This window comes from Kogia breviceps, chromosome 13, assembly GCF_026419965.1.
Source record: "Kogia breviceps isolate mKogBre1 chromosome 13, mKogBre1 haplotype 1, whole genome shotgun sequence".
In the NCBI taxonomy this organism is placed as follows: domain Eukaryota; kingdom Metazoa; phylum Chordata; class Mammalia; order Artiodactyla; family Physeteridae; genus Kogia; species Kogia breviceps.
The window spans coordinates 73,437,506-73,449,644 of record NC_081322.1 but is presented as its reverse complement, the minus strand read 5'-3'; the positions used below and the strand labels follow the sequence as shown (position 1 = coordinate 73,449,644).

The 12,139-nt window shown below is 36.4% G+C and overlaps 1 protein-coding gene across 1 annotated transcript in view; it reads right to left on the bottom strand.

The window, feature by feature from the left end:
• ADGB (androglobin) overlaps positions 1 to 12,139 on the bottom strand; it is a 157,242-nt gene that overhangs the window by 104,097 nt on the left and 41,006 nt on the right. Inside the window, exon 7 of the mRNA XM_067010977.1 lies at positions 11,793 to 11,879. Coding sequence (XP_066867078.1) covers positions 11,793 to 11,879 — 87 coding nt within the window. The remainder of the gene's footprint in view (positions 1 to 11,792; positions 11,880 to 12,139) is intronic.

Below are 12,139 nucleotides of genomic sequence, written 5' to 3'. Positions count from 1 at the left end.
CTTCACATGTTAGTTAAAAACATCATTATGTGCTTATTTATTCAACAAGCTTTGATTGAGTGCCTACTCTGTGGTGCGCTTTGCTGATGCAAGGAGACCAAACACAGAGTTCCAGTTAAAGATGGTGATGTAGGAAGATTCTGAACTCACCTCTTCCTATGGACACAACAAATCTACAGCTACATACAGAAAAATTTCCTCTTAAAATAATTTTAAAAAACTAGGTGAGCGGGCTTCCCTGGTGGCGCAGTGGTTGAAAGTCCGCCTGCCGATGCAGGGGACACGGGTTCATGCCCTGGTCCGGGAAGATCCCACGTGCTGCGGAGCTGCTGGGCCCGTGAGCCGTGGCCGCTGAGCCCACGCGTCCGGAGCCTGTGCTCCGCCGCGTACCGCAAAAAAAAAAAAAAAAAAAAAAAAAAAAAAAACTAGGTGAGGAATTCCTTTGTATCTGGCAAATGAGAAAAAAAAAACAACATACTGAAGTGGCTAGGAGAGGCTCAGACACAGTCTTGCCATAAACCTCACACAGTGTGGGCACATAGAGTTTGGAGGGAGCTCACATCCCTAAGCATTTCCCTGAAGACTGAAGGGTTTGAACCCCACATAATGGCACCCCAACTTTTAAGACCTGCAGATCAGAGACAAGCTCCCAAAACATCTAGTTTTGAAAGCCAGCAGGGCTTGCATCCATGAGGCCCACAAGGCTATAGCAAACTCAGAAAGAGTTCTTAAAGGGCTCTCACGGACTCACACATCCCAGGACTCACCCATAGAAGAGCATTCAGTAGGACACTTTAATATCCCACTTTCACCAATGAATAGATCATCCAGACAGAAAATCAATGAGAAAACACTGGCCTTGGGACTTCCCTGGCAGTCCAGTGGTTAATACTCCATGCTTCCACTGTGGGGGGAGTGCGTTTGATCCCTGGTCAGGGAACTAAGATCCCACATGTCACGTGGCATGGCCAAAAAAAAAAAGTTAAAAGAAAAAGAAAACATTGGCCTTGTATGACACATTAGATAGGATGGACTTAGACACATATAAAACATTCCACCCAAAAGCAACAGAATACACATTTTTCTCAAATGTACATGGAACATTCTCCAGGATAGATCATATGTTAAGTCACAAAACAACTCTTAATGCGTTCAAGAAGACTGAAATCATACCACACATCTTTTCCAACCACAACTGTATGAAACTAGAAATTAATTACAAAAAGAAAACTGAGAAATTCACAGCTATGTGCAGATTAAACTATATGCTACTGACCAACCAATGGGTCAAAGAAGAAATCAAAAAAATGCTTTGTGATAAATAAAAATGGAAGTACAACATAACAAAAATACAACAGATACAATGACAACAAAACAAATACAACAAAGCAAAGATAGTTCTAAGAAGTAGTTCCGTGAGAGTTCATAGCAATACATGTCTACATCAAGAAATACGATCTCAAATAAACTACCTAACTTTACACCTAAAAGAAATAGGAAAAAAAAGAACAAATGAAGCCTAAAGTTAGTAGAAGGAAGGTAATAACAAATATCAGAGTGGAAATAAATGAGAGAGACTAAAAAGACAATAGAAAAGATCAAAAAAATTAAGAACTGGTTTTTTGAAAGATAAACAAAATTGACAAACCTTTAGACTCACCAACAAAAAAAAAGAGAGAAGACTCAAATAAAGAAAATCAGAAATGAAACAGACACATTGTAATTAATACCACAAAATACAAAGGATTGTAAGAGACTACTATAAACAAACATACAAAACAAATTGGACAACCTAAAAGAAATGGATAAATTCCTAGAAACATATGATTTACCAAGACAAAGAAATAGAAAATCTGAACGGACTGATTACTAGTAATCAAAAACCTCCCAACAATGAAAAGTCCAGAATCAGAGAGCTTCACTGGTGAATTCTATCAAACATTTAAAGAAGAATTAATACCAATACTTCTCAAATTCATTTAAAAAATAGAAGACAGGAGAAAACATCTAAACTCACTTAACGAGGCCAGCATTACCCTGATATCAAAATCAGACAAGGATATCACAAGAGAACTACAGATCAAAATCCCTGATGAACATAGATGTAAAAAATTCACAACAGAATGTTAGCAAACAGAATTCAACAATACATTAAAAAGATCATGCACCATGATCAAGTGAGATTTATTCCTGGGATGCAAGAATGATTAAACATGCAGAAATCAATCAGTGTAATACATCATAGTAAAAAAATGAAGGATAAAAATCATATGGTCATCTCAATAGATGCAGAAAACCATTTGACAAATTCAACATCCATTTATGATAAAAATGCTCAACAAAATGGGGTTAGAGGGAACATACCTCAATATAATAAAAGACATATATGACATGCCCACAGCTAACATCATACTTAATGGTGAAAAGCTGAAAGCTTTTCTCTAAGATCAGGAATAAGATAAGGATGCCCACTCTCACCAATTTTATTCAGCACAGTATTGGAAGTCTAGCCAGAGCAATAAGGCAAGAAAAGGTAATAAGTGGCTTTTAAATCAGAAAGGAAGAAGTAAAACAGTCATATTTGCAGATGACATAATATTATATATAGAAAACCCTAAGAAACTCCACCCCAAAGCTGTTAAAATAAACAAATTCAGTATAGTTGTAGGATACAAAATCAATATACAAAAATCTTTTGTATTCTATACACTAATAATGAACTATCTAAAAGAGAAATTAGGGAAACAATCTCATATACAACTGCAGCAAAAAGACCTAGGAATAAACTTAACCAAGGAGGTGAAAGACCTGTACACTGAAAACTATGATATTAATGAGAGAAATTAAAGAAGACACAAATAAATGAAAGATATACAGGGCTTATGGATTGGAAGAATTAATATTGTTAAAATGTCCATACTACCAAAAGCAGATTCAATGCAACCCCTACCAAAATTCCAATGATATTTTTCACAGAAGTAGAATAATCAATCCTAACATTTGTATGGAACCACAAAAGATCCTGATTAGCCAAAGTAATCTTGAGAAAGAAGAACAAAGCTGGAGGCATCACACTTCCTGATTTCAAACTGTAATACAGAGCCATAGTAGTCAAAAGAGGATGATATTGGCATAAAAGCAGACACATAGATCAATGGAATAGAATAGAGAAGACAGAAATAAACCCATGCATATACAGTCAATTAATTTATGACAAAGGAGCCAAGAATATAATGGGGAAAAGTACATTCTCTTCAATAAATGGTGCTGAGAAAACTGGACAGTCACATGCAAAAGAATAAAACTTGACCATTATGTTATACTATACACAAAAATTAACTCCAAATGGATTAAAGGCTTAAAAGTGAGACCTGAAACCATAAAACTCCTAGAAGAAAGCATAGATGTTAAGCTCCTTGACATCAGTCTTGGTGATAATTTTTTGGACTTGACACCAAAAGCAAAGACAACAAAAGTAAAAATAAACAGGCGGACTATATCAAACTAAAAAGCTTCTGCAAAAAAAATTCCAAAACAAACCTACAACAAAATGAAAAGACATCCTACTGAATGGAAGAAAATATTTGTAAATTATATATCTAATAAAGGGTTAATATCAAAATATAAAAAGAACTAAGTTAACTCAATAAAATGAATATCCAATTAATAAATGGGCAGAGGATCTTAATAGACATATTTCCAAAGAACATATACAGATGGCCAACAGGTGCAATGAAACGTGCTAAACATCACTAATCATCAGGTAAATGTAAATCAAAACCACAATCAGTTATCACCTCACACCTGTTGTAATGGCTATCATCAAAAAGACAAGAAATGACAAGTGTTGGCAAGGATGTGGAGAAAAGGGCACTTTCATTCACTGTTGGTGGAAATGTAAATTGGTGCAGCCAGTATGGAGTTTCTTCAAAAAATTAAAAATAGAACTATTGTATAACCCCGCAATTCCACTTCTGGGTATTTATCCATAGGAAATGAAAACACTAACTCAAAAAAACAGAGGCACTCCCATGTTCATTGCAGTATTATTTACAATAGCCAAGACATAGAATCAACATATGTGTCTATGGATGGATGAATGAATAAAGAAAGTGTGGTATTCATATACACAATGAAATATTGTTCAGACATAAAAAATGAAGGAAATCTTTCCATTTGCAACAATGTGGATGGACTTTGAGGACATTATACTAAGTGAAATAAGTCAGAGAGAGAAAGACAAATATTGTATGATCTCACTTATATACAGAATCTAAAAACAAACAGCAAAACAAACAAAAATGAATTCACTGATATAGAGAACAGATTAGTGGTTGCCAGAGGCAAGGGGTAGGATTTGGGCAAAATGGTGAAGGTGTTCAAAAGGTACAAATTTCCAGTTATACAATAAATGAGTCATGGGGTGGTAATGCACAGCATGGTGACTGTAGTTCACAATACTGTACTGTATATTTGAAAGTTGCTAAGAGAGTAGGTCGTAAAAGTCCTCATCACAAGAAAATAAATAATAGCCATGTGTGGTGCTGGGTGTTAACTAGATTTGTGTTGACCATTTCTCAATATATACAAATATCGAATTATTATGTTGTACACCTGAAACTAATATATTGTTATATGTCAACTACATCTCAATAAAAATACATAAACAAGCAAAGAAACAAAGAAACCAAAATAAATAAAGGGTTCAAACGCATGGCCCTAGTCTCAAGGCTCACTCAGTCTGGCAAGGGAGAGAGGCATGTCACACACATGACACGGAAAGAATATGTATTTGAGCATCTGTTAAGTGCCAGGCACTTTCCTATATATTATCATTTAGATAAATGGTCTCTATGTTACTTCTCTGTGGAATTTAACAATATTTTTACTTTCTCTAAACTCTTTCCTGAGGCTTCTACAACATCATTCTTTTCTAGTTTCTATTATTATAGAAATCACTTGCAGACTCCTTTGAACACTCCCTTTCCTCTGCTCACTGCTGACCAATTAGGGCTGCTTCCCCCAGAGTTCTCCTCAATATGCTCTTGATAGCCTATAGCCTTTCCTCAGTGAGTTAATAAGCACAACCATACTTTAGGTTCACTTGTACTTTTATGTAACCCTCAAATCATTAGCTCCAGCTCAAACCTCTCTCCAGAAGAGAAGAGGCTGTGTATAACCACCTAATAGACTTCTATCCAAAAACAAACAACTCAGACTTCTCTGGTAGGGCAGTGGTTAAGAATCCACCTGCCATTGCAGGGGACATGGGTTCAAGCCCTGGTGAAGGAAGACCCACATGCCGCGGAGCAACTAAGCCCATGCACCACAACTCCTGAGCCTGTGCTCTAGAGCCTGCGAGCCACAACTACTGAGCCCCCATGCCACAACTACTGAAGCCCATGTGCCTAGAGCCTGTGCTCCACAACAAGAGAAGTCACTGCAATGAGAGGCCCGCGCAGCATAACAAAGACTCAACGTAGCCAAAAATACATAAAATAAATAAATGTATAGAAAAGAAATAAAAAACAATCAATAAATCAATAAAAATATCCTGCCACCATCTTCTACTTTTCAGTCAAGTTAGAAAACAGAATGACCAAGTCTCTCTCCATGAAACTCTCATCAAATAAAAAGTACGTCCCTTAGATCCTACCTCCTCCTACTGCAATTGACAACACTTTCTCCATTCGTTTATTTTTTAAAAATATCTTTATTGGAGTATAATTGCTTTACAATGGTGTGTTAGTTTCAGCTGTACAACAAAGTGAACCAGCTATACATATACATATATCCCCATATCCCCTCCCTCTTAAGCCTCCCTCCCACCCTCCCTATCCCACCCCTCTAGGTGGTCACAAAGCACAGGGCTGATCTCCCTGTGCTATGCAGCAGCTTCCCACTGGCTATCTATTTTACATTTGGTAGTGTATATATGTCAGTGCTACTCTCATTTCTCCCTAGCTTCCCCTTCCCCCGCACGTCCTCAACTCCGTTCTCTAGATCTGCATCATTAGTCCTGCCCTGCCACTAGGTTCATCAGTACCGTTTTTTTTTTAGATTCCATATATATATGTTGGCATACAGTATTTGTTTTTCTCTTTCTGACTTACTTCACTCTGTATGACAGACTACAGGTCCATCCACTTTATTACAAATAATTCAATTTCGTTCCTTTTTATGGCTGAGTAATATTCCATTGTATATATGTGCCACATCTTCTTTATCCATTCATCTGTTGATGGACATTTAGGGTGCTTCCAATCCTGACTATTGTAAATAGTGCTGCAATGAATATTGTGGTACATGACTCTTTTTGAATTATGGTTTTCTCAGGGTATATGCCCAGTAGTGAGATTGCTGGGTCATATGATAGTTCTATTTTTAGTTTCTTAAGGAACCTCCATAGTGGCTGTATCAATTTACATTCCCACCAACAGTGCAAGAGGGCTCCCTTTTCTCTACACCCTCTCCAGCATTTATTGTTTGTAGATTTTTTGATGATGGCCTGGTGTGAGGTAATACCTCATTGTAGTTTTGATTTGCATTTCTCTAATGATTAGTGATGTTGAGCATCTTTTCATGTGTTTGTTGGCATTCTGTATGTCTGCTTTGGAGAAATGTCCATTTAGGTCTTCCACACATTTTTGGATTTGTTTGTTTATTTGATATTGAGCTGCATGAACTGCTTATATATTTTGGAGAAAAGACCCCGAATAGCCAAAGCAATCTTGAGAAAGAAAAACGGAGCTGGAGGAATCAGGCTCCCTGATGTCAGACTATACTACAAAGCTATAGTAATCAAGACAGTATGGTACTGGCACAAAAACAGAAATACAGATCAACTGAACAGTATAGAAAGCCCAGAGATAAACCAAGCATATATGGTCACCTTATCTTTGACAAAGGAGGCAAGAATATACAATGGAGAAAAGATAGCCTCTTCAATAAGTGGTGCTGGGAAAACTGGACAGCTACATATAAAAGAATGAAATTAGAACCCTTCCTAACACCATACACAAAAATAAACTCAAAATGGATTAAAGACCTAAATGTAAGGCCAGACACGATCAAACTCTTACAGGAAAACATAGGCGAACAATCTATGACATAATTCACAGCAAGATCCTTTTTGACCCACCTCCTAGAGTAATGGAAATAAAAGCAAAAATAAGCAAATGGGACCTAATGAAACTTAAAAGATTTTGCACAGCAAAGAAAACCATAAACAAGACAAAAAGATAACCCTCAGAATGGGAGAAAATATTTGCAAACAAAGCAACTGACAAAAGATTAATCTCCTTTCTCCATTCCTATCACCACTTTCTCTGTAGAAGCCCTTGGCAAAGACTTCTGCAATACTGCACAAACCAGTTCCCCTACTCCAGTCCTGATATCTGAACCATCCTCCAAAATCACAAGTCTGATAAGATAAGATCATCCTCCTGTGTAAAATCCCTCAGTGACATTCGGTTGTGAAGATTTCTTAACTTTCTCTGTTCGGTTCCTGCATACCTCTCCACCCCATACCCATCCATCCTCCAGAACCCAGCACATAATCTAGTTCTGCAGAACAATGTGCCTTTCTGGGACTACACCTTGCTCCCTTGTAGTTTCAGGCTATTCTTTCTTCTCTGAGTTGGCTTCCCTACCTCAATAAGCTGCACGAATTTCAACTAATCCTTTGAGGTCAGTTTAAGCTTTACTTTCTAGGGAAATTAAGCTATACATTCCTGTTCTGGATTCCCAAAGAATCTTTTACACACTTCTAGTTTAGCCTTTTAAAATATATATATATATTTTTTCAGTATGCGGGCCTCTCACTGTTGTGGCCTCTCCCGTTGCGGAGCACAGGCTCCGGACGCGCAGGCCTAGTGGCCATGGCTCACGGGCTCAGTTGCTCCGCGGCATGTGGGATCTTCCCGGACCAGGGCACGAACCCGTGTCTCCTGCATCGGCAGGCGGGTTCTCAACCACTGCGCCACCAGGGAAGCCCTAAAATATTTTTGAAATTACTCTATCAACAAACATTTTTTCAGAACATACTGTGTAATGGCCATTCAGTGTTATTTCTCTAAGCACGGAAGTCTCAACATTGAGAAAGACAAAAGGGTCCCTATTCTCATGCATCTTACCATCCCAGTGGATGGATACAACTGAGAGAGAGAGAGAGAGTGAGGTAGAGAGAAAGAGTGAGATTGAGAGAGAGAGGGAGAGAGAGAAGATAACAGGCAGCTATAACTTTCATGATGAAAACAAAATAATAAACAATGGGATATGGAATCATTCGGAAAAGAAATAATTTAGATGGGATAGTTGAGAAGGCCTATCTGAGGAGCTGATATTTAAGCTTGGTGATATCTAAATGTTATGACATATCCAACCAGGTAAATATCTGATGGAAGATCATTCCAGGCATAAATAAAGAACAGTTCATGTAAAGACCCTAAGGGACACTGAGTTTAGCACATTTGAGAAACAATGAAGATGTGGGTGGCCAGCTAGTGGCTGCCAAGACAGTTTTCATTTTTGCATTTAATCCCATAACAGCTCTGCAATGTAGGTAGTACAATACTAATTGAAGTTTAAGAGGTTGTAAATTTTATGCAGTCACGATAGACTACCAAATGATAGAATCAGGATTAAAATAGATCTTTCTGAATCCCAAACCCCTGTGTTTTTTCCCACCTACAATGTAAAAAATGTTATGCTGTGAAAAAGAAATATTCATACACCAAAGGATGAGACTATACAACATCTTGGACAGTTAGGCTTAAATATGGGGTGGTGGAGTGCTCTATTCACAAATGAACTACACCAAGATCAGAGAAATTTGTGGAGAAAAGCATCATCTCTTCGTCTGAAATTGTCAGACTTCTAATAGCCACTCTGTATTTCTAGTATAATACGGAGAGTTAGAAGGTTTTTTTTTTTTTTTTTTTTTCCCCAAATGATAAAACAGTGCTAACTGTAGGAAAACATAAGAGGCAGGTCAACAATTGCAAATAGAGCAATGTCTCCCTTTGGTACTTCTATGGGAGAGGGAAGGGAAAGGCTGTCTGTTGAAGATGTCACAAAACACTTTTCACCCTAATTGATTTTCATATGGAAAAAGTCAGTAGGGAACACAAGTATGAAACTTGAATACTCTAAATCTCCTGGACCTCTGTAAAACCATGACCATGACTGGCGAAGCCCCTCAGGGGCTGTCTCTGCACAATCAAATCCTTTGTAGGAAGAGAAATATCCCACTTCTGAACATACCATGGCTTTGATCATGCTGTTCTCCTGCTTTCCCTGTCCCTTTCCTTCCGTCCCCTCAAATCAAACCCAGTCAATGGCAAAGGCTCAGATCAAGTCAGAACTTTCTCCATGAAGCCATACCTGACCTCCACCTGCATCCTTGGCAGATGGTGATTTCAAATTAAACGTTCCTTGACAATCATTATTATACTGTTCCATGACATTCTTTTCATTTAAAATTATACACATGAGTTAACTTTGTGATTTTATAGTGTAATTGTAATTTTAAATTATATGCATAGTGTGGCAGAATGTTCATAACAAAATCCTACAAATCATGACATAAACCAAAGAGAGTACATATCTTTTACTTTCTGGATACATTTAGCAGTAAAATGATAAACTTGAACATCTGAGTCAGTCTCATTTTTTTTAGACTTTTCTCTGTTTCCAAAGGTTGATTATTAACTACCATACATATATCTATATAGTGTTAAATAATATAGTGATACTCATTAGAGGGAAAGAAACTTGCACTAATTATGTCTCTACCATACATCAGTTACTTTTTCTGACACTCTTACCTACTCAATCCTGAGAACAACCCTATAAGATAGGTCGTTTTTACCTGCATTTTACATATGAAAAAAATAGGGCCCCCAAAAGTTATATTACTTGCAAAATTCACATAGCTTGAAATTGGAATTATAAGAATGTAAGTTTAGCTATATAGTTCTGACACCAAAGCTTTCTCCCCTTATATCATTTTCATAGACATTTTATAAGCAACCATAAATTCATGCAAATTGAGCATCTAAAATCCTTCAAATTTTAAATTTAATTTAATTATTAAACTGCTCTTGGGACTTCTCTGGTGGTCCAGTGGTTAAGACTTCACCTTCCAATGCAAGGGGTGCGGGATTGGGGAGCTAAGATCCCAACATGCCTCACGGCCAAAAAACCAAGACAGAAAACAGAAGCAATATTGTAACAAATTCACTAAAGACTTTAAAAATGGTCTATATAAAATAAAAAAGTCTTTAAAACAAAAGAAATAAACTGGTCTTATAACCATGAAAGTATATGAATAGTGTTTTCAGTTTTCATGTATGATTTTACTGTATGATTCTAGCAAGAGACAATTCCCAATTTTTAATTTACTAATTTTCTAGTCACAAATTATTTTGATCTCCTGTTTCTTTACCACCCTCTGATAGACTTCTGATGTTTTCATGTCTCTGGTATATTTATTGCAGGGAAAATTAAGGCAAAATTTTAAGTATTCCATCAACACTGAAGATAAAAATTTAGAAAAGTCCATACTTATAAACCCCATTCTCTCTTTATTTCTCTCCACTAACATTGACCATATCATGTCAATAAATATCCTCTTCTCCTAGATATCAGAAAAGGATTTTCAATGAGACGATATAAAAAGCTGCTATCTGGACCTTTCCCAAAGGTAAAAAGCAAAATCAGCTCTCTTTCGGGAAAGCGGTCCTTAGAGGAGTTTCTCTACCCTCCCACTTTTTTCCCTGCAAATATATTTTCTTTGAACCAAACAATGGCTAGTTTATCCTGCTGAAAGAATGCTTTAAGTGGCAGAATCCAAGTTACTAGGACCTGTCTTCAGTCTCCTTTAACCTGGACACTGGTAATGGTAGCTTTCTAACACCAAAGATCAGAGATGATCCAAATTGATAACTGTACTGTGGATTTGATCTTCTTATAAAAATCAGCATCTGGATTGCTGGCATGCTCAGATCTATTGATATAATTATTTTCTATGTACCTTAACCTGATTAATTTCTAGTATCAATGGTAATATGATCAAATTATGTGGCTATAACCTTTATGCATGAAACAAAAAATATTTGTGAAATTTTAAGTAAGCATTACATTAAATGCTCTCTCTTTGAACATAGACAAACAAGCCCTATATATCTAGAATCATATGAGAGAAAGACTGTGGGCTTTGGACCCAGAAAGATTTACATGAAATATTACCTCCAGGTACAATGTACACAGCTTTAGGGAATTCACCCACTCTGAGCTTCAGTTTTCTCATTTCTAATGACATATAACACTTAGCTGATAGAGTCATATGGATAATTAAATAAGATAATCTTTTCAGGACTGTGGGTATTAATTAGAATAATATATTAAAGTGCTTAAGCCTAATAGGCATTTTAATATTATTCATTCCCTAGTATGGGTAGCTAATTAAAAGTCACTTGTACTCTTCTGTATTGAACAAGTGTATAAGTAGAAAGGGACACCTGTAAATATTTTATCATAATAAATAATTAACATTGTTTTAATATTTGTAATTCAGATATTTAAGGATTAAATTTACTATATATAAGGAAACAATTTATCCTGGTATTCTCAAGGAATTTTTTATAATACTATAACATGTTATTCTGCAAACATTTTGTAAAATGTGACAATTTAAAAAATGTTCTTAAAGACTAAGAATATTTGAGTTAAAGAAACCTTACTGGGGAAGAGATAGAAAAATATATGAGTTACTTAGTGGTCAAACGTACTGGAGAGAAATGACTTCTGGTAACCATCCTGTGAGTGCGTGAATCACTGTGAACTCTCCCAGTTCTCTCCTCTCTGCTACATGGATGCTGAAAAAGCAAATGCACAACAGTATGGTCAATAACATTTGAAAACAGAGAGAGGTCTATAAAAAACAGGAATCTCTAATAAGCAGTGATATAATAATAAATGTAGGGGTCCTACTGGTTATACATTAGAGCACAAGAATATACTTTTCCAACAGTCAGATGACTTGTTTTGATAAGGCACTTAAATAGATCCAATGATAAAATTTCATATCTATCACAAAACATGCTTACAAGCTTTATTTTATAAATGTATTTATTTT